Below are 23,805 nucleotides of genomic sequence, written 5' to 3'. Positions count from 1 at the left end.
CTCTGCAAAGTAGCTTACCAGTTCTGACACAGTGTGAAGTTAGGATTCCGCTTCATCTTCTTATTGAAAAAGGCTATTGAATCTCATCTTCTTGTTAGGAAAACTTTTCACCAATCAGTTTGTGCATGGCATCATTTGTCACGCTGCATGCTTCTATTTTTGAAGGGCTTCGCTTAAGCCAGTCTCCATTGCTTTTATACCTAAAATCTTTAACTTTGCATGGGGAGAGAGTGATGCAGATGAATACCTACATGCTGCCTTGGATAAACCCTAAGTGTGATCACTCCTGGTGGTGCCCTTCACTTTCACTCTCCTATTGGCTCATTGCATAGTTGTAATTGCTGGCCAGCTGTATACTGCTGTGCATTTACACCGCAGGGTAGTTAAGAGAACAAGGCCACAAACTGCTCCAATGCATTGTAATCCCACTGTGACACCACAATTTTGTATGCGTTTATGCTTGTACTGCCACCATGTGTGTGCTTGACAGTGAACAGGCGCTCTCATCTGCCCACTTTTTTAGTGCATGTGCTAATTTGCAGGGTTTGGAGTTTGTGTGTGGACCTGTTTGTCTGTCCTCGCCTGCTGTTTGCTTCTCCATGTGCTTTAATTAGTATGCGATTTTGCATCAAGGCCTTTGTGAATTGGCAGTGGCACTGCATGTTGGCGAAGCATAAAAGATCTGAAGTCTTTCTGCGCTAGTCATTCAGTCATAATGACACTATCCCACACAACTTCACTATAGTCCCTGCTGCATAAATGTCGGCTATTTAGAAATGCGAGCAAGTCCAGTGTCTGTGAATCATGTTGCACCGTTTTATGTTTGAAATGACTGACACTGACATTGACGTAGATGGAAGATACTCCTGAATGGACAGAGCCTGAAACTTAAGAAGACCTTATTGAGTGCAGGAAAGGAAAACCGGTCCTATGCTGTGGGTTAAAGCACTAATAGGGCTTGGAGGGTGGGGAGGAATTACTAATTGCCTGTGTTTGCTACAAAGCTTTGTATTACGCAAGCAAACATAGTTTATCCGGCAATTTTATATAGCAATGACCTTTTTGCATTTGACAGTAAAGTCCCTGCTTCCTTGGTGTGTGCTATACATTCATTTCAGTACTTTGGACAGTTCCACACCTATCACTCTTTGAAGAAGCTCCAAATCCAGGGCTGCCATTTCCTCAATGAAAATTCAGGACCACGGACAGCAGCTCTCACAGTCGCTTGCATGAGACTAAAAACAGGTTGTCCTTCAACATCATTTCCACGTGTCTTTACTCCAGCCTGCTTCTGTGCACGCAGACATTTTAATATATTTTTTATGTCTGCTTGAATATAAGATCAGCTGGAAACGTATGCAGTTACAGAGAGAGCTGGAGAGACAAGTGTCCCTCTTAGCACCTCTTTGCGGCCCTTTTTCATGCCTCTCAGTCTGGCTCAGCGATTAACCCCAAGTACCCCACTGTCCCTACTGACCCTTCTCCTCACAGAGCCTCAGCGGTGCATTGACATTCCTCTCAGAGTGCTGATTTATAGTGGTGCATATGCAAATGCCTTTATACTGGAAGAAAGACTTTGCAAGGAAACAAATTCCCACTACATTTTCTCTTTTTTACATACTTTATTTAGATATATCCCTCGCTTTTTTTAACTATTAGTTCACTTATTTGTAAAGATGAGTTAAATAGTATGTTTGTGTGTAGAGGTTTTTTAACTTGTGCAACTCTCACAGTATGTTACACAAGTGGAGCATTTTACTGGAGAAGCTTGTTTTACTGTAAATCATTGATATCAATGTGGGATTCCTGATGCTGTAATGCAAAAAGTAAAAGAGGGTATTGCATCAAGTGCACTAAAACTCAGTTCTCAGCAACAACATATAAATAATTTCCAATAGGCCTTTGCTGGATGGCAAAAGGAACCACTCTCTTTTTTTATAAATATATCTGTATGTAATATTTAGAGTCAAATTGAATAATAATTGTACTGTCCTCCACCTATTAAGGTCTATTGAATAATCAATAGCTTTGCTTGTCTTTTTTTCTTATTTAGCTTTGGGCCGCTCAATGATGCCTTTTGGCTTGATGCGCCGGGAACTGGCATGCGAAGGCTACCCAATTGAGCTGCGCTGCCCTGGAAGCGATGTCATCATGATCGAAACAGCCAACTATGGCCGCACCGATGACAAGATCTGCGACGCCGACCCCTTTCAGATGGAGAATGTGCAGTGCTACCAGCCAGACGCCTTCAAGATAATGTCGCAGAGGTAACTATTGATCTGTTTTGGATCTTAGGGATGTGTTTGTGCAGAGTCAGAGCCTCCTATTGGCAAAGGAAATGAGATACTCGTTCACAGCATAATCCTTCAGAATTTCCAGCTTTTTTCTTGCTGTGATGCATTGTTTAGCCTCCCACTGTTGTGTTTTCTGATGTAAATCCGATTCCTTAAGCAAGCACATGCTGAATGAGGTTTTTTCCTCTTAAATGTTTAAGAGCTGATTTTGCCAATGCATAATGCCACTTCATTTTAGTGAGACATTTTTGTCCATGATAGTGTTAGTGCACAAGGTTTTTATGTACTTGCACGAGTGAGCGAATGCAAATGCTGGAGGATTGTTGCTGAAGAGTTTGTAAGGCTTCCTACTGTTGCACTCAGTGGTCGTGCTCAGCATCTTCCTCCACTGAGCTCAGATCAATGGGATCCTTCTACCAGCTATCCATCACACGTGTAATGGAAGCTCAGGGTACTTGCTTGGGGAGAAAGCAAGAGAGGGAGGGAAGCAGGAAAGCAGTGGGGGAGTGGGGGGAGTATTGAGGGGGCAAAGAAAGGAAAAAAGACTTCTAGAAATGATGGGATGATAGAGTGAGTACAGATTTGAAATGCGAAGGGGAAAAAGCCTGCACAGGGGAAAAATACTCAAAGCTGGATAGAAAAGGATTTTATGTTGTGAAAGACAGAGTGCATGCGGATGAGTCTCTTTTCCTGTGTGTGTATGTGGTACCTAGGGTGTGTAAACATAAGAGGGCATACAGCAATTCCTTTTAGATGTTGGAGTAATGTGCATATCAATGTTTTCCAAGTGTGTGTAGAGTATTTGCCTTACCACCACCCCCCACCGCCCTTTCTTGTTCTCTCACCTCTAATTGCTCTCACTCACAATCCCCCAGGAGAGCAACTTTTTACGTCACTCTGCCTCCCTATGCCTCTTCCCTCCCTCCATCCGTCCTCTCTATCCTTGATCCTTCTCCTTTTCCCCCATTCTCCCTCCCTGCCAGTTTCCCACCTCCCCTCGGGTGCAGCTGTCACATGATCTAGTGTAGTGTGAAATTACTCCCTTCCCTACCGTTCTCTCTGTCTTTCAGTGCCTCAAGATGTTTTTTTATAACCACTCCTCTTTGTCTTTCTTACCACATCACTTATCATTTTATATCTTTGTCTTCTCCCTCTTTTCACCCCTGTCTGTATCATCTTGCAGGTGTAATAATCGCACTCAGTGTGTGGTGGTTGCAGGGTCAGACGTGTTCCCAGACCCCTGCCCGGGAACCTACAAGTATTTGGAGATCCAGTATGAGTGTGTCCCCTACAGTGAGTACTAATACCCCTTCATCTCTTTCCACCTCCCCTCCCCTTCTCACCCCATTCACCACCCCTCCCATACCTCCTTCTAACCTGACCTGAACCTCTTACCCCCTCTTTAACACCCCCAAATTCTCCAAAATCAGCAATACACTTACAAATACACAAAGAACAAAAATAAGATTGACAATCATTTCCACCTTCTCTCTCTGTCTCTTTGCTACACTGACACACACGCATACAACCGCAGAGCACTAAACCTTTTTTCTCCATCGACAGAGTGACGCACCAGTTGCTGAGGGGGATTTTCACAAGAGGGAAGATGCTTCCCAAACGTGGGGCCCGATAAGCACTTTGTGCACACCCACTGAAAGCATGGGGTCAGCCCTTATTGGCAGTCACAGCAGTGTAACACACACTGCCCCGCACTAATGCACTGATTAACTCAGGGCCATGCTATTGCCTTTATCTGCTCCCAAACACCTTTGCTGTCCCTCTGATTCCAATAAAAATTAAAATTGGGCGCTGTGAGACTTTTAGGCAGGGGGTGCTGTGTGTACGCCACACTTCACAATGGGAAAGTTAACACAAACGGCAAAAGCTTATTTTTTAGCACATGACATGCAGCGTCACACTTTTTAAAGTCCCCATGGTAACGGCTGACTTCCCTCTCGCCTACATTGCTTGAAATTCTCTGGCAGGTGTGACTTGCACACATGCCTGCACCTTCAAAGAGACACAACTTCAAAAAGAGGACAGGCATTTGGTCATCTCTGTCTCTGGTTCTTCCTCTGAGCAAGCATCCACACACAAGCAGCAGCACCCTCGTGGGGCGGATACAGCATGAGGGATATAGTTTTGTGTTGATCCTCACTCATGTGAAAATCCTCCCTCAGTCACCCCCTTCCTCACTTTCATGTATTATTACTCTCAGCAGTGATCCTATCACTGTGCAGGACTGCCTGGCTGGAGGGGAGCAGCAGTGGCTCTCCTTTCTACCAGGCAGAGGTGGGGTGCAAGACAGGATGGAGGGTTACATGTTTCTGTTTGGATGATAAAGCAAAACCATAGGTTTTTCATGGGGGGTGTGGAGGTAGTTTAATTTATAAGGGTGGGGTATGGGATGATTGTTTCCCCTTTTTTCCTCAGATGCAGATGCTGTGGCGAGCCACAGGACTAAGACGGCTCCAAACTTCCTTCCCTCTCTACCTTTCTCCTCCTCGCTTTCTGCAGTCACTTTGCATTTTATCTGTCACGGTCAGCGTTGCCTTTTTTCTTCCCTTTCTTTTTCTGCCCCCCCATCTTTTTTTTTGCTTCCTTCTCTCTACTATGATTCCAAGTCCAAAATTTTCATCCACCGTCCTCTTACTCCTATTCTTTCTTTTTCCTTTTTCCCCCCATCAATGTGCCAGAAAATCTTCTGTCCATTAAATTCTGTTTCTTCTCTTATCTCTGTTGGTTTTATTACTTATTTATTTATTTTACAGGTGGGGCGAATCTTCAAATGCAACCATTCAGGGGACTTCCAAACCCTTCTTTCCATCTCTGCACTTACTCTACACAGTACATTTGTAGACTCAGTTTACTTTTTCAGAGACTTTGTTGAGCAAGATTGCATCCCCAGTCAGAGATAGGAAATTGGGTTTTTTTATGTAAGAGATTATTTCTTAGCGTGAATATTTTCCTCACAGCTCTCTAAATAGCAAATGTCTTGTACCGTTTTTTTTTCTGTCTTCCAGGCGATGTTAACAGCGGTCACATTGACCCTCTTCAGTGGCACTCTCGTTAGTCTTCGAGCTGGTCCTGTGCTCTTGCCTGATATTCTGTTTTTTTTATTGACCATTGAGGGTCAAGGTAGTGCTTAGCAGTACCTGTCTCCATTTCCCTGTGAATGTAACTGTGGCTTAGTTCCCTTTTACACAAGTGGGCTTGTTCACTCCTTCTCAAGCAATCATGAAGGTCATCAAATGCCAACTTAAATTTATATTCAAATTTTTTTCTTTAAATTGGGTTTATTGTGTTTGAGAAAAAAGGTGCAACACTCTGTGCTGGGAAGCCCAGTCTGTTTGAGGTCACAATAGAAACTTCTAAACCTGGACTTTTTTTTTATTAGAAAACAGGTAGATTATGTATATTATCAGTTCACACTGCTGACTCCTCTTTACTTTTGCAGTTGTCTGGCAAACAAAGTTGGACCTGACACATTAAGACTTGAGCAGGAGCTATTATCCTAAAACCTACTCACCATCACACCGTACGCCACTCAAGTCGGCCACTTTTAATTACCAGGAGAGGCAGTGCTTCACTCTTTTCAGTTTTGCCTCAACAGAGATTTGTCAAGATTAATTGAATTTGCTGCTGCTAATCGCTCTGGTAATGCCCCATCGTTCATGTCTGACTGGGATTCTTAGGCACTTGGGTATCATCCAAGTGCGACACGTGTTTTTTGTCGGTTGTCTCAACACAAAGGTAAATGTTGAAGAAATGATCATGTAAAGGTATGTCACAGCAGATAAGATGGTGTGTTGGTGAGATGATGGCTGCGTGTGTTTTTGCATTTGACAAGGCTCTCTATATGAGTGGCACCTGTGTCACACAGACGTCATGTTGCCAGTCACCTGAATCAGCAAGGTGACAGCCAAGCTGACACACACACACAGCTCTGCTGGCTGAGCAGAGACGAGGGTCCAGAGGACGTGTGTTGGTTGTTTTAAATAGGATCTCCTTGAAAAATACCACATTCACCAGCAAGTAAAATCATGTTCCATGCTTGGCAAGGGCCTCAGTGCCACTTGCAATTACTGAAAGCATAATAACGTGGGCAAAACGTATTTAGCAATCCCAGATTTTGTAAGTTGTCCCACTTGCAAAGATGAGAGGAGTCTGTAATGTTCAACATAGGTACACCTCAAAAAGAAACAAGTAAATCATATTGTATGATTTTTAAGTAATTTATTTGTAAAATGGTGCAGAAAACAAGTCTTTAGCTCCAACAAACAGGCAAGAATTCTTTCTCTCACAGACTTGTTAAATATTTTTTCAGGAGGCACTTCTATGCTCTACTTGTTACCTGTATTTATAGCACCTGTTTGAACTGGTTATCTGTATAAAAGACACCTGTCTAAACCCTAAAACAGTCAGACTGAGTTCTCTCCACCACACATGACCCTTGTCCCTAGTGTTTGAGGACACCAGGGACAAGATTGTAGACCTGAACGGGACTGAGGTTAACCAATCTACAATAAGCAAGCAGCTTGGTGAGATCAACTGTTTGAGAAATTATTAGAAAATGAAAAAAATATCAGATCAGTGAAAATCTTCTTCCACCTGGATCTCCATGAAAGATTTCACCTGGTGAGTACAAATGATCTTGAGAAGAGTATGGAAACAGCCCAGAACTGCACAGGGGGCACTGGTCAATGACCTCAACAGAGCTAGCACCACAGTAACAATGGTTTATATAGTAACACACTGCTTTGTCATGGATTCAATTCCTGCAGAGCTCCAAAGTCCACCCTGCTTAAACCAGTGCATTTCCAGATCTGTTTAAAGTTTCCCAAAGAACATCTGGATGATCCAATGGATTATTAGGAACATGTCATATGGTCAGATTAAACCAAATGGAACTCCCTTGTATACATTCCACTTGTCAATTTGGAGGGGGATAAATGCTGATACCAAAGAAAATCATACCCACTGTGAAGCATTGAAGTGAAAGGAGCATGCTTTGAGGCTGCTTTTCTGCAAAGTGGACAGGACGACTAAACCATATTATGGAAATAATGAATGTGTCCATGTATTGAGAGATTTGGGCAAAGCTTCCTTCTATCAGTGATAACCCCACATACATCACTCAGGCAACAGAAGAGTGGCTACGTAAAAAACATTTCAAAGTACTGGAATTGCCTAGCCAGTCTCCAGACCTCAATCCAGTAGAGATTCTGTGGAGGGAATTGAAAGTCTGTGTTGTCCAGCGACAGCCCCAAAACATCACAGAATAACGTGCCATGTCATAAACCTGGAATCATCTCAGACTGAGTTCTTGAACATGACAATGAGTTCACTGGACTCAAATGGCCTCCATAGTCACCAGAGCTCAAGTCAATAGATCACCTTTGGGATGTAGTGGAACGAGAAATTGACATCATGGATGTGCATCTGCCAAATCTGCAGCAACTGTGTGATGCTATAATGTCAACATGGAGCAAACTATCTGAGGAATGTTTCCTGTACCTTGTTGAATCTATGCCATGATGGATTAAGGCACTTCTGAAAGTAAAAGCGGGCCAAGTCAGAACTACATAGGTCTACCTAAGTGGCGGTGAGTGTATATTACAGTCTTTACAAAAGATTTTTTGTTCCAACTGCGGAAAGTTTCCAGATTATTGACTGCAGATGAAGCTGGGAAACTTTTTTTTATTCCCCAAACACTGACAGAAAATCCGTCAGATTATGCTTATCTGAACTCACTCCAAAAATCGTTTTTGAAATAAGTCCAAATCAAAATTGGTCACCGAGCATTTATTTCACACTGAGAAGCCACAAAAGAAGCCAGCATTAGCAGAAGGATGCTGTAAGGCACAAAATCCTTGTCACTTAAAAAAAATAACATATTTTGAATTAAAAATTCTCAAAGCTTAGTTCATAGTGAAGCTGATCTTTATATCAGACTGACTGAACCCCTAACATAATTGTTGCTATGTTTTCTTTGGAAAATACAGGAAATTAAGTGGACCTCGATTGACATAACATTTGTATTTTGTAATAGGCCTCTGATAAGCCTCTTGTGCCTTGACAACCAAGTTTGTCACCTCCTTCATCAACTGAGAATTGTCTGGTTAGTATGCACAACACAGGTGGCTGTACAGTAAAGTCACCAGAGCTTACTATTAGGTCCTCATTCTCTTGTTTTTTATTCATATTTTGCCAGTCTCCTGCAGTTTCGCTTTGTTGAATTGATTCTTCCCCGCTCCGTATTGAGCTTTGACTATTCATTACAAGACTTTGCTTTTAGAGACTAAACCCCAGGAAATCACAGCTGACTTGTTGAGAGGAGTTTGTCAGTAGAAGGAATAATGTCATTGTAATATGACAAGTTTTCAGGGGAAGAGAGGAAACACTTTGATGTAGCTGAAAATGAAACTGCATTAATATGTATAGAGGTGCCATTAGATGTGGGGCTCATAAATGCTTGGTGAGTGAGATGCAGGGGGGTGTGCTCGGGCCTTGGGAAGGGTTGACTCTGATGTGTGAAAAACGAAAGTGAGAAAAAGAGAAAATGGAGGAGAGGGAGGAAGATGCTGGAGAGGATATGTGATCTCTCAGCAGTGGAAAGGGAGACAGAGGTTATAGTGTTATAATAGAACAATGAGTGTGTATTTGACGATGTGTGTTTCTAGCTGTCCTCATTAGTGTGGGAGTAATTGATAGGGTTGTGGAGAACGCTGAGCAGAGTGATTAACGGCAGAGAGGGCAATGGCTGATTTCTCAATAAAGAACCAAAAGAGAAATGCAGAATGAATCAGACAAACAACCTAGGTGGCCTTAATCTAACCTTCAGCTCAGTGTGAGGAGATTTTTACGAGTTTCTGTTTTTTTGTCTTTTTATTTGTGTGTGTGTGTGTGTTGACATTGTGTGAATTTGTGCCTTGAACTTTTTTTCAGGAAAACCAAGAATAGAAGAAACGAGTCAACAGAAGTTTTCCACTTTTGATTTTATTACAGCTTCTTCCTGCAGCACTGAAGATTTATTTTTTCCTTCTCTACTTCTGTCTCTATGTCTCTACTGTCCATGACACATTATTTACAAAAGGTCAATTTTCCTTTTTTTTGAACATTGTCACCTTTTACCTTTCTGAGTTGGAGAATGTTCATATGGAAAATCTAATTAAGTTGATTTTCGGTGACCCATTCACCCGCCCATCAGGTTCCATAAGAATGGAAGCTCTTTACACTCAGTGGTCAGATTTCCACCCTGCCTTAACCTTGAAGTCTATGATGACTCAGTTTGGTGCATGTATCTCTGTGACAGCCCCAACTTTGCCTGAGTCAGTCTTCCAGGTTTTGCCCCTACAGGCTAAAAATGGCCAATTTCCCATGATTTTATTGGAAGTGGTTTGTCCGGATTGAACTTGGCACAGGATGATAAATAATCCATGGGGCTTCTGATACTAATCCTGTCTGTGCCAAGGTCTAAGGCCAGGCCCCACACAGCTCAGGGCAGTGCTGCTCACAGTCACTTTTTGTTTTGGCTGCGATTTATCTTCTTGCATCTCGCGCTTGCATTCCCTCTCGCTTGTTTTTTTGTTTTAACGGGCAACCCTGAGAGGTGTCATGACAGCTTCACAGAGCTCCCAGGGGACAATGGACTTCCCACGACGAATACACCACAATCACATTCGCAGTGGGGGTCCATAAGCCATGTTGCTTTTGACAAGTCTCTTCCTGAGAGACATGGAGATCCAGTTACACTCCACTTGGGTCTCTGTAAATACAGTGGAAAGGCAGGTGCCAGCAGTCTCAAACAAAAGGCAGAGCTGAGATCCTCAGCTTGTGCCTCCTCTAGTTTCCAGCTGCTCACAGAACTCCCCAGATGCTGCAATCCAAGCAGGTTCCCTTCTCGAGAACCACGCCCTACCTCCTCATGTCAGCAGAGGCCTCGCTGGGATTTCGCACACCAGCATATTGATTTGTGTGTGATGAGCGAACTGTAGACATTTCTCCCTGCTCCTCTTTTTTTCCCTCCCCAACCCCCAAAACTGTGTCTCCTGGTCTCTCTGTGTTTTTGAGGTGTTCCACTCTGTCAAGCTTCTCCTTTCCCCCTGTTGTTTGTTCTCTTTTTCTTTGATGAGCCAGTTTTGCCAAGCAAGCAGCTCCCCATTGATTAGATGGTCGAGGGTTGAGGGTTTTTTTTTTCCTGCTTTTGACTTTAAATTCAGCAAAGCCTTTTTTTCTCCTTGTTTTTGGAAGGAAGCATAAATAGAGGAGATTTAGTGAAATCTCAAAAGAGAACTTGGATGTATTCATCACCACGTTTTCATTTACCATCACATCTTTATTTCACATGCTCTTAGTCCTGTTTTCTCTTACAGCTTTCAAGAACGACAACACGACGCTCTACCTCACTTTTCTCTTTCCAGCAGGTTCCTGGAGCTGCACTGTGGGTTCATGGGAGAGGTGGGAGGAAGACTGATATTGCTGTAAGATGGGTGGAGGTGGGGTGGAGAGTGTGTGGTTGGGGTTGGACTGTCTTGTTGGGGAAATATTGATAAATCCTGAATGAAATGGAAATGGACTTAAACCCAGGTCAGGTCATTTCCCCCTTCTCATTTTCCATTCGAACCATCTTTTCTCTGAGTAGCCAACCATAACAAAGACAGATAAGTTGCTTTAAAAAAAAGAGAGAATATGAAAGAGAAAAGACAGCGTTTTATTTAATCTCAATTTTCTCTTTTTTTCCTGCACCTGTTTTTCCTTTCATTCTCTATACTTTCCCTCTCTCCTTCTTGCTGTCTTTCTCCTTTATCTCTCTTTCTCCTTTTTTCCGATGCTTGAATAGAAGTGGATCAAAAAGGTAAAGACCACAATGAACATAACAACCACAGCTCTCCCTTTCCTACCTCCTCCTCCTACCTCGTTTCCCTTCTTCCCTCATATTCCCTTCTAACCCGGCACCTTGTGTAGTTGTCATGTTTGATGTTGATATCCCTCACTTTTCTTTTTCGATCTCTAATCGCTTCCTTTTTCCTTCTCTTTCTACCTGTCTTTGACGTGTAACCAAAACTCTAAAATCCCTCTAGATTTCCTCCTTGGTTCTGATGACATCTGCCAGACCTGTACACACACAACTGATACACAACTGCACAGAAAATACTTATAAAATACATGTGTTTGTGAGAGATAAACGAGAAATTAACTTCAGTCTGAGCTTTACTGTATAAACATCCTGTTTGCATACCATTAAATGGATGGAAAATATCTCCTTTCCCTTCCATTATCTCCATTTTAATGTAAAAATGTTGCATCATACTGAATATAATGTTGAATTATTATAATTCAGATTTTTGAAGTGGTGCTTTACACATTTCCCTATTTTGACAAATGTTCATGCATATCTTAAGCAAAAAAAAAAAAATCCACTCACTCACTAATTTTGTCAAGTTCTAGTTTTATTCATGGTGGGTCTCTTTCTTTTCAATTTCTCAGGACCATTCAGAAATGTTAAAGCAGAATCACTGTGTAAAGATAGAAAAGTAACTTAACAAAGTTGCTTTTCAAATCTTTGCTGTTTCCCATTCACAGGTTTTAAATGTCCACCTCCCATTCTGGTGGTATTTTTTTTTAACAAAAAGTTTTCCGTTTGCCCATCTCTCTCACTTCACTTCTCTTCATTGTTTGTTTTATCTATGTTGTGAATCGCTACCTTGCTTTTGTTCTGTTTCCCCCCTGATTTTCACTTATTGGTTTATCTCTCAAATCACATCTGGCCATTACAAGAATGCTGCAGGCTCTTCAGGGCTCTTTTCACACGTCCTCAATCCCTCTCAAAGTCCACAATACATCTGTTTTCTTTCAAGTCCCAGTTCGATCATCTTTTGATCTATTTTAAAACTGTTCCCAGTGGTCTTTTAATGATGATTATGCCAATTTTAGCCTCCCCGTAAACCTATAATTTTTTAGAAAATAGTTTCTGCAGAGTGGTTGCAGTTCATTAGAAATTCACCGTCTGAGTTGTGAGTGGGACCAATGGCATGGAGTAGGTCTGCCCCGTTTCCATCATCCCTTTGTTTACACAATCTACTAGCTTCCAGCCTTTCACAACCCCAACCTAACATTACACTGCAACAAAAATGGTGGACACCATTGGAGCAAACAAGCCGTATAGTCTTGAGTCAGATGCCAGCTTGGACAAGGAAATCAAAAACGTACGTGGATCTATTTGTCTACAAGTGGATCCATCAGAATGGAGCGAAGCAGGGAGCTTGTTACTTGCCGATGTAGGTTCTTTGTCACACCTACAAGCTTTTATTTAACTGTGTTTATTTTGTCTGCTCCCCATTTACAACAATTTGATCAAAGTAATGCTCAGAAATGCAATTTTAAGCTTCATTTTCTATATGTCTTCTATAGTCAGAAAAATGCTACAAAAATATGTTAAAAACACCAAAAATACACTTTTCATTGAACTGGATCTGTGTTTAGGCTACCCTGGCTCCTCTTGTGTTCTTGCAGAGGTGCAGAGGCATAGCCCTCCCCCATGCATAAAGGTGAGGTAGGGGGGTATACGCTCCTAGAGGACCCATTGGCTCCTTGTAATGGCCTCTCATTCTGCCTGGGCCTTGCTTCAAGCCCTTTCATAGAGCCCCAATCAGCATGACCGAGCAACTCAAAAGATAGATAAACGTGACCCAGTAACCTGATGAAGGTCAGATCGAGAGCAGCTGACATCATTTCCATCTTGTCGATGAGCTTTAACACCCCCCCCTCCCCAACCCCCAGGTCCCCACCCTCCTTGACCTCCTCTCAACTCCTTTTTCACATGTGACTCTCTCAGTCCTTCCCCTGTCTTGGCACCATGACTAGATCCATAAATTGGAGGAATTAACTGTAATTGAGGTTGTCATTAACCAGTTTATGGACTCCTTTTTCTGCTGTTGTTTTTGTGGCTTTCATTAACATGGATCATTGTTTCATGTTCTCCTCCCACTGCCAGTGTCCATTTTAGCCCACTGTCCCTGCTTTTGTCAAAATAGAAAACTGCAAAACTGTGATTCTCCTTCTCCCACCTCCCCCTTCTTAGGTTTTTCCTCCAGTACTAACATAAATGAGAGCGCTTTTCTTTCATCCGCTCTCTCTCTGTGTCGACTTTACTAAAGTCCTCCACTGCTGCTAATCATTTTCTTTTTCTGTTCATTGCTGAATGAATCATTCAGCCTTATTCATTTCTATATATTTGACAACATTTTTTTAATATCTTGTCAGTGGATCAATTGACTGGATTTAAGATGGTGTAGATCACACGTGTCAAACTCAAGGCCTAAAAGTGGCCCTCCATGTCATTTTATGTGGCCCGCGAGAGCATAAAAGTTTTTCACTTCTTAAAATACAAAATAAAAATGGTGCGTAGTTATTCATATCTAGGGGGGAATTGGATTTGAAATATCGCATTGGACAACTATACATTAGGACTTAAACACTGCCAATATAACCAAACCTGACAGAATAAATTTAAAAGGATTTATGCTAAAGTAACAAGCAAACATATGTTTTCTATGCAACTGCAATTGTAACTTTAAAAAGTTATAATAAATAAGTAAGTGAGTTATTTAACATAAAGGAGTAGTTACGTTTATTTTTCATCACATTTAGTTACATGTATAAGTTATATCTGGCCCTTTGAGGACAGCCACTTTGCTGATGTGGCCCTCAGTGAAAATGAGTTTGAAACCCCTGGTGGAGATGGAACAGTTGAGGGATCATTTGAATCTACCTGCAGCACAACCATCTTAAGACTACGTCAACATCCGCTGCCACTCCCATGCCATCACATTGTCTCCCCATTTCTGCCGACACTCTAGCAGTGTCCAGATCTAACATCAGCATCAACTTGAACGTGCAAACAGCATAGTATCTATTTTATCAATTCAGACAGGATCAAACAAGTGTTGAGCTCACCTTCATTTGTGTTACTTAAAGGAGAAGAAACAGGGATAGGGAGTAGTTGGAATACCATATATGGTATAAATAACACGAGAGGTAATAAAGGAGAAACCAGTGCATTGTGTGACATAAAAATACAGGGAAGAGCTGTGAATGGAAAAAGAGTGGAAAAGCAGTTGCTATAGAGACGATGAGTCAGGCAGCATCCCCTCATCAGGAATGACCCACCACACACAAGCACAGTCATGTGACCAAGGCGGTGCAGACATCCTCTTTAGAGGCACTCTGTGATAGGGAGTTGTGCAAGGATTGGCTGTACATGTAGAAGTCATTGCAATGTTATAGCCAAAGAACATGGAGGTGAATGAGACGAGCAGGTGGTTATGAATATAAAGTATGGGGGCTTGTAGAGGGAGCCTTATGCAGACGGTATCTTTAGGAGTTAAGATTCAGAAATGAAGGCCCCATCTCTAAACAGTCTGTCAGCCAGTATAGACCACAATCACCCAGTGTATCTAAATCCTGTAGTCTTTGCAGCCATATCCTGTCCAACTTCCCTGTCTTTCAGTGTCAGCTTTATGCCAAAGTAGATGGGATTTTGGTTTCACCCCACACCGTCTTCTGCTGCCGTGCACATTTGGTCTCAGTGAAGGGTATTCTTTGGGGTGAATGTTTGGGTTGATAAAGATTCCATTCTCTTCCATTGTTTAGACAGTGAGGACTTGCATGCATTATGTAAGAATATGTGTGTCCTGAATGTGTTTGTCAGTGTCTTGGCTGTTTGTGCGTTATTGTGTTTTTCACTCCCAAGACCAGACCTAATGTAATCTAAAAGGAAGCGGAAACACAATGGAAGCCCCTCCCTTTACTTTCCTCGTACCTTTCTTCTTCTTTCTGTCACTGTTTGTCACTCTTCAGCTAATTAACTCACTCCTAATTCTGGTTTTGCAGGAAATAACCTATTTACTCTCTCTTACTCCACTCATCATGCTCTTCTTGTTTGCACACAACATAACACACCCACATCCCTTTTCACACTTCTTCTCTATTTCTGCTTCTCTGTGTTTCTGAACTGCAAATATGTATGTCCCTCCTCACACACACATTTATACACACACACACACACACACACACATAAATGCAAACGTACATCTGAACACTCATCTGTGAATGACTGCACAAACATGCCATCCGGAGAATCCCAGCACACTCTTGCACGCATTCTAACCCTTGACGTCCATTAACTATCCAACAAGGATGTGGGTTAACATGTCATGCTCCATTCTGCCCCCTGCTGAATGGTTGCTGTACCAGCCAGTAACAGGTGGAAGATTCAATTAGAGCAGCATGCACTCAGCAGTTGGTTCTGTGAGCACACCATGACTGCATACTGCGCTGGGCAAAAGCCTGGGCCAGCAGAGCACTCATTCTAGGTAACTCGGGAGAAAAAAAATCCCATTGCCCTACTGTTCTGGAGAAACCACTGCCAGCCATTGGCAGGGGGTGTTTAGATCATCAAAGTTGATCTTTAACCATCACAGTGACGCTGTCACATCAGACATGAAAAAGCCTGAACTGCAAACAACAACTGAAGAAAAAAGTCTAAATTTAGCCAAAAGCTGTCAGCGTTCACTTTTACCAGTCCATCACGAACGGGTTTGAGACACTAATGAGAGGTTTTTGCTGTCATTTCAAGAAAGTTTCAGAGCTTTCATCACTTTGTACTGTGGCCTCATATTGACAAATAACAGCTGACCTGGGCCCAGGAAAGGGATTATGGAGATAAATAGTCTATTATTACAGCAATACTTCCTACTAAGTCTGGACGTAATTGCTGATAGCTGCAGCCTGGGTTTTAATCCCTGATAAGGTAAGTTTCATTAGCCATCTGGATAGTTTAGGGTAAAAAGTGTGCCTGTGCTGCTCAGAAGCTTTGCCGAAGCGATCATCACTCCCAAGATTTTCTTCCGCACCCAAACAGGAATTAATCTAATAAATCTATGCTGTACAGTAATCTCAGATTACTGTACCACAGCTAACCTGTTCTATCCAGACTAGGATAATGCCTAATCTTTAGACTTATGCCTAATGCTTAGTACTTAATGCCTAAAACCTCAGTTATTCACAATGGTCATAATAGCCTTTTGTGCTAAAGACTCTACAGCTAGGATTCAGCTGCTCCGGCTTCCCGCTGTTACACCTTTCACACTTAATAGAGATGAGGAGGTGAAGCAAAGGGAAGGCAGAAAGAGCTGGTAAACAGGAAGGCTGGGGAGTGCAGGTCGAACCTAATTAAGCCCCCTAGGCAGGGTTTGCAGGTTGTGAAGCGTGGCCACTGTTTCTGTTTGGCAAGTGAGTATGTGTGTACGGATGTGTGTGTAAGTGTTTGTCTCATGGCCTGTGTGTGCATTTTAGATGCTCTTGATGAGCCCCTTTGACACCAGGCCCACCCAACAACCAGTTCATTAAAATAAACCAAAGCACACTGATTGTATGGAAGAAAAGGAAAGACAGAGAGATGATCACGGAGGAGGAAGAAAGAGGAGAGCTATTAGTCTCTGTTGGGCTTGATTGTTATTGGGATGATGAGGCCAAAAGAGTACAGACTGCTGCCAATTTAAGACATGGCTGGAAGGTTAGATGCAATAATGAGCAACAACCACATAGTATTTGAGGTGGGATATTGAGGCGGATACAATCCATTCATGATAAATTGAATTGCAAAAAACATCAAGAGTTATGGAGCCATAAAGAACTGTGTTTTTTGTGTGTGTGTGTGTGTGGTTTACCACCTTGTTATGAAAGAAATGGTCAGTGCAGGGACTTGTTCAACACAGAAATCCAGTATTGCCAACAGTAACATCAACAGTTTACACAAAAAGTTTAAAGTCCCTCTCCGATCATCTTTTGATCTATTTCAAAAGCGTTCCCAGTGGTCTTTTAACTCAAAAAACAAAAACATGTTGTTTTCTAGGACATAGTTTCTTCAGAGCGCCAGTAGTTCGTTAGAAATTCACCTCTGAGTAGTGGATGGGACAGTTGGCACAGAGTAAGCCTGCCCTGACTTCCCATCATCCCTTTGTTTACATTCTCTCCTGCTAGTTCACAGTCCCTCACAGTACTCAGAAACTTAAATTTAAGTATATTTTTCATTATATATTTCCTCCATCGTCAGAAAAATGCCACAAGAACATGTTAAAAGCAGCAAAAACAAAATTTTTATCAGATTGGGTCTTTAAAGTCGTCTTCATGTGTTTTTATCAGGAACTATTAATTAAAAGCTTGGATTCAGCGTCCAGTTCCAGTAGTAAAACTGTTGGATGTTATTTTTTTATGTGACCATGAGTGTCATTGTTTCGCAAGCACATTTTGCTTTCCCTATCCAGGGCTTTACTTGATATGTATCACTTCAGCTGTATTGTTGTGACGGAGATGAATGCTTGCATACAAAGTAATTTATCCTGTTTGCATCAGTTGAGAATGGGCTTGCATGTTTGTTTTTTATTGCCCTTTATTCTACCTTGAGGCAGAGCGTTCCTGGCTTTGTTTATGGGTCACCTACATGCAGAGACTCTATGCATAATGTTTATTTGGTTATTATTGTGCCATTGTGTTTCCAAAGGAGTGTTCTGTTTGCTGCCTTTGTTTGCAATATTTAACTGCTTCAACAATATCATGCATGTTTTAGTCCTACTTTGAACTCAGCAAAACTTCCCTTGTTTAAAAAAAAGGTTTATTATGTTAATAGTGTTCCTATTTGCAAAACAAAACCACCTCAATGCTTTAAAGGGATTTTTATGGTACAACAATGAAGAATGACAAGCCTACTTCTTCTGAGGAGTTTGTATTCAGTGTTTGTTTTAGCCCGAGTGATTATATTCCTGTTTGGCTGCCACTTTTAATCCCAACTGGACCCCTCAGACAGAACAGGGTGATTCCTGAGAGGCTCAGTAGCACAGAGCTTCAGCCACTGTCAGCAGCAGCAGAAACAGAAAGCAGAAAGATACATTTCCGGGAGTCTGAATGTTCTCCTATGTCTCACTGTTGGGAATCTCTTTTTCTACCAGCTTCCATGCAATATTCAACACAGTTTGAGCCTAGACTGAGCCATCACTCAAACAGTAACTGCATGACAGGTTGTGTACGTGCGTGAATGTGTGCATGGATTGGTGTGTTACCTTTCACTGTGCGAATGGCAACATTTTGTGTTGGTCTGTGAATTTGTGTGTTCTGTCTGCATCCAAACTCTCCCTGCAGCATACAATTAGCTCAGAGATGCATTCAGTCATGAGGTCACCAGCAGGTTTCCACTTTTATTGCAACCTCAAGCCAATGACACATAGATACACTTGCAGAGGAATACACAGGGGCTATTCAGCAGTTTCATCCTATAGCATTTCCACTTCTATGAGTCTCCTCCCTGCTCTCTCTGTCATTGGGGCCTCTGTTATGTCAGATTGGGAGGGATGCCCACAGCTTTCCTTATAGATCACCTGATACGCCTGTAGGTCCCATGACAGTCTCTCTGTCAAGCAGGGACACACAGCACCAGACAGCCAATTTACACCAGTCCCTAGTGGATGACTTCCACCCGTCTAATCCTCTGTTTGATGTGTGGGTGTGCATGTTGGGCGTATGGATTGCGTGTGAAGGTTTTCTCTTGTTTGTGTCAGTGCACTCACGTCTGTTTGGACCAGGAACAACTGCTTGTGCCTGTTTGTCCATTCTTGTGCGAACAGCATTTGCAGAGGAAGGGCAGGTTAAGTCAACCTCAAAACTTTCCCCCAACATGCTTTGTCCTTTTAAGGCTTTACTCTTGACTGAGAGCCAAATTTGACCTGTAATAAAACAAGTTCCCTAATAACTATTTTATCACGCAGTAGGGGGTGGGAGAAGCGTAGGCCTTGCAAAAGAAAGAAAGCCGTCCAAAAAAGTAGGCCAAAATAGATTACATTTAACGCCACATCTGAACCACCGCACATTACGTTTATCTGCCATCCTGCAATCATATTCAGATGTTCTCCAAACACAATGCTCGCATTGTACAAAGAAGCTTTTTCTGTGTATGTTCCTTCATTATAAAGCTGATAATGTTCGCCACCTTACTTCCCCTACTCTCTCAATCTTTTCCTACTTTGACTTCTCAGTTCTTTATCTTCACAGATTTCTCTCTTCCCTGTTTTAGTTTTCTATTTTCTTTCGCTTTGTTCTATTTCTTCTCTTTACCTCCCCTGCCATCTCCATATTATCTGTCATTTTTGCAATGCTCTGTTTTCATCTTTTGTCCTTTTTTTCCCTCCCCGTATCTCCTTTTTGCTTCAAAACCCCTCCTCCCTCCAGTATTTGTGTGCCCGGGAACTCTGCTGCGGGTGCAGGTACCCAGCTCGCAAAAAGAGGCAGAGCACCAGGCAGGGGCGTGGTGTAAGGACCCGCTGCAGTCTGGAGACCGCCTTTATGTTATGCCCTGGACCCCCTATCGAACTGACATGCTGTATGAATATGCCTCCTGGGAAGATTTTAAACAGAACCGAGCTACAACCAATTACAAGTGAGTATGCCTCCCACTGTCCTACATCATCAAACAGTATCGGATGCTGTAAAGATTAGTTCTCTTTTGATCTGGATGTGGATGGAGATAACAGAAAGGTCCCACAGTGGTGTCAGCATGAGCCCCTGCTTGTATGGCTGGGTTATGAAGAGGAGATTACCTGATTAGCGGATTTTATTTTTTACAGGTTGCCGAACAGAGTGGATGGTACGGGGTTTGTTGTGTACGACGGCGCAGTATTTTACAACAAAGAACGCACACGGAACATCGTCAAGTATGACCTCAGGACAAGAATAAAGAGTGGGGAAGCTATTGTCACTAATGCCAACTATCATGACACCTCGCCATACCGATGGGGCGGGAAGTCAGACATTGACCTGGCTGTGGATGAGAATGGCCTCTGGGTGATTTACGCCACCGAATCCAACAACGGACGTCTGGTGGTCAGTCAGGTGGGACAGTAGCAGTGCACATCAAGGGATGAGATATGAATCGGAAAAAGGAAAGAGTACATAATCAAAAAAAAACTCATCTGACCAGTCAGTCATAAGGTCACATGTCAATCATAAATAACCTGAAATGAGATTACACAAATATTCAGACAAGATAAAGAGATTTGTCAGCCAAAAAAAGGGTAATATGGGTTTAATCTGAACAGACCTTCTTTTATACCTTATCATGTAAAAATAAATTATTTTAAAAGATTTATGGGTAAGGAAGTGATTTGATTTGATTTGCTTGCATACAATATGGAAAATGTTACCTACAATATTTATTACGGTAACTTTAAATCAAGAAGATAAAGAAAAAAGCATTTCTGAACTTCAACAAATGTAAAGATCTATCATGCGAAGTGAAAATGTTGATACTTCAATCCCAGAAGATAATTATATGTTTTCTAATGTTGATATTTGCCTTAAAACAAAACATTCAAAAGAAACATTATGCATGTTTATAAATCTATTCAAATTAAATGGGGGTGTAAAATGACCTCTTCGTCTGCAGGTGAACCCTTACACTCTGCGCTTTGAAGGCACCTGGGAGACAAGCTTTGACAAGCGGATGGCATCCAATGCCTTCATGGCCTGTGGGGTTCTGTATGCGGTGCGGTCCGTTTACCAGGATGATGACAGTGAAGCAGGTGGCGACCTGGTGATGTATGCCTATAACACCAACCGTGCCCGTGAGGAGCCTGTCAACATCCTTTTCCCCAACCCCTATCAGCACATTTCCTCTGTGGACTACAACCCACGAGACAACCAGCTCTATGTGTGGAACAACTATAACGTTCTACGCTACCCGCTGGAGTTCGGACCACCGGACCCCACCACTGGTAAGGAGTGATCTCCCACAAAGCGGGGAAAGAAACTTTTTTACCATTTAACACTTGCTATTGAAGTGGAATGGCTGGGTATCTTTTTAAAAGATTTACACATTGAGATATTGCATTAATTGGTGGTGCTTGCCAATATTTTGTGAGATAAATGTTTAGTTCAGTCAGAGAGTTTAATTAGTGGAGCACTTTTATCAGTAAAAGTAATCAGAAATAATAACGTTCTTTTTTTTGTAAATTGTACTGTAAGTCAGAGAATCTCAAAGTGTTTCTGCCTGGCATTTGTGTGTGTCAGATATCAAATAATTGTCCCAGCTGTAGCTGGAAGAATACTCTCCCAGGTATGGCTGCTGTAGCTCTTCATATCAGCTTCAGTGTGTCATGGATAATGAAAAACTCATTCTGAAATGATAAGGGGGAAGGATGAAATGGGAGCGGCACAGAGCATTTGAGCAGTCCGTCAGTGTGAGAAGGCAGTTTGGATGTACTGTAAATCTATGTCACATCAAGGGCTTGAATAAGGGTTGGATTAGGCCCAGAGAGACACCAGGCAGGGACTGACAAGCAGTAGCACTCAAAGAGTTGCATGCTGACTGTGCTCTCCTTTTGATCTGGGAGGATTTTGTAGTTTTTGCTTTGTTGCTTTTTTTCTTTGCATTGAGCCTGGTTGTTAGAGTTGGGGACTTTCTCATACATTTGATCAGTTATTTATTTATCTGCAACACTTTTTTTTCACCATTTTTTTTGCCACTTCTGCTCTCCTTTGTGAGTGTGCTTTGAGAGACTTTGAGAAGCATTTCCAACCCCAGTTATTTTGAAACTAACTTTTGAACTCAGCTTCTGAGAGTTATCTTCGGCTCATATGTGTGTACCCCTAATTCTCTTGATCTCTTTCTTTTGGATTTTGCTATTCGATTTCTAAGAAATGCTTTACACACAGTTTCGTGTCTAATTCACTATTGATGATTTCCTCATTATCCATGAGTAATGGAAGTTGATGCATCAAACCGAAGCTAAGATGTTGTTGTATACTTGGGCAGCAGGAGAAAAAGCAGTGTACAGGCTGATCCTTGGCATTCCCTTCAGCAACGCTCTGATTGTTTTTATTTGTGTGTGAGTGTAGAAAAGGAAGCATGAGTGAAAAAAATTTGAATTGTTGTGGGTTGTCTGTTAAATCAATAACACCTTTTATTATTATTTTTTCCTATGAATTACTCGGGGGCTTCTTCAGGCCCTTTGACCACCACTCAAGTGACCCCCACTCCTCCGGCTAAGCCTTTCACCCTTAGTCCCAGCCCCTCCACTGCACGGCCCCTTTCCCCCACCTCACGGCCCATCGGTTCCATCAACAAGCATCCTGATCTTCGGCCAATCACAGCCACCGTGCCTGTCACCCGCTGGCCGCCACACCCTCCTGAGGGTCCAGAGCGGGAGTTCTGTGAAGCTAAAATGGACCGCGGCGTTCAGTGGCCAACAACACAACAAGGAGAAATAGTGGACCGTCCATGTCCCAAAGGGTCATTAGGTAATCTAATTTGCTTGTCCATAAAACATTAGCGTCTTCCTTCACTCCATAAATATTCCAGTTTTTCCTCAAGAGTTTACGGCTGTTTTCCTCCAATACAGAGTAATCAATGTGTTTGTGCTCTCCGACTTGTTTTTTTCCACTGTTGTTTTCTTCTGTCCCTGTGCTGCTCCCACTAGTGGGCACAGTCTCCGAGGACTTGCAGATAAAAGCTCAACCTTAGCGAATGAAAGGTTCATTTTCTACAGAAATAGAGCTGATTGAAAGTGGTATATAATGAAATGAAAGGCCACACATTGCAGACTATACCTCGCTCTATGGCAGCTGCCGTATTTCTACACATCTACCCGTTTAGAAGATAAAAACTCCCTCAATTCCCAGAGAAAAATGCATCTCCTTTCAGCTTCCTTTTCTGTTCTTTCTTTCTATTTGCTCTTTCTGTGTGAAATTAGCGGCTGGCTTAATTGCTTCATCCTGGCACAGCTTTCAAACCTATTCTGTGATCGATAGAGGAGAGGATAAAGAAAGGTGAGCGAGAGAAGAGAAAAATCTGTGGGAGAGAAAAAAGAAAGGGATGAAACGTAAAGCCACATCAGCTGTGATCCCCCCTTGACTGTGAAACGTCGCTGTATTGTCTCTGTCATCTCTGCTCTTCCGGTCGGCTTCCTTCTCTGTCCTCTGAGGTCTCTTTGGTCTTTGCTCTTGTCTTTGTGACTTGGTGTTGGGTATTTGTGTAAGCAGCTGCATGCAGACCCCTCTCTGGTCTTCTCCGTGCACGGTGTCCTTTCTCTGAACCCTTCTGACAAAACAGGAAAAACCCACCTGGAAATTAGGTTTATTAGAAAGCACTTGCCTTAAGATGTTTTTTTTTTGACAGAGTAGGATTAGAACTGATGTATTTTTCATGTGCAGAGAATAAATGCTGTGTAAAAAGAGTGGATACAGTATGTCCTCTCTATTCCCTTTTTATTCCTTCTTATTCTGTGTCCAAATTATTTAACCTTCTATTTCTTTCTATCTCATTTTCTCTCAGACTTTTACTTCACTTTCCTTTATTTTCTTTCCTGTCATCCTTAAACAATTACAGTCCTGCACACTCAAAATTAATTTCATTGAATTTCCTGTAAAATTCATTCCTCTCCTTTACATTTTGCCTTTGATT

At 42.1% G+C, this 23,805-nt stretch overlaps 1 protein-coding gene across 5 annotated transcripts in view; it reads left to right on the top strand.

Annotated features, from left to right (window-relative positions):
- The window catches only part of adgrl1a (adhesion G protein-coupled receptor L1a), a 97,348-nt gene that overhangs the window by 51,776 nt on the left and 21,767 nt on the right, over positions 1 to 23,805 (top strand). For 3 of the 5 annotated variants that reach the window (XM_011478090.4, XM_078951640.1, XM_078951641.1), the window contains 6 exons: positions 2,054 to 2,267; positions 3,478 to 3,587; positions 19,578 to 19,785; positions 19,973 to 20,237; positions 20,791 to 21,118; positions 22,350 to 22,643. In XM_011478090.4, coding sequence (XP_011476392.1) covers positions 2,054 to 2,267; positions 3,478 to 3,587; positions 19,578 to 19,785; positions 19,973 to 20,237; positions 20,791 to 21,118; positions 22,350 to 22,643 — 1,419 coding nt within the window. Of the gene's footprint in view, positions 1 to 2,053; positions 2,268 to 3,477; positions 3,588 to 11,037; positions 11,152 to 19,577; positions 19,786 to 19,972; positions 20,238 to 20,790; positions 21,119 to 22,349; positions 22,644 to 23,805 lie in introns of those variants that run through there. The other 2 variants (XM_078951642.1, XM_078951643.1) reach the window with 2 other exon arrangements.

Source organism: Oryzias latipes, chromosome 8 (assembly GCF_053564925.1).
Source record: "Oryzias latipes strain Hd-rR chromosome 8, Olatipes_Hd-rR_3.1".
NCBI lineage: Eukaryota > Metazoa > Chordata > Actinopteri > Beloniformes > Adrianichthyidae > Oryzias > Oryzias latipes.
The sequence above is the reverse complement of the archived record's forward strand: the minus strand, read 5'-3'. Positions and strand labels throughout refer to the sequence as shown.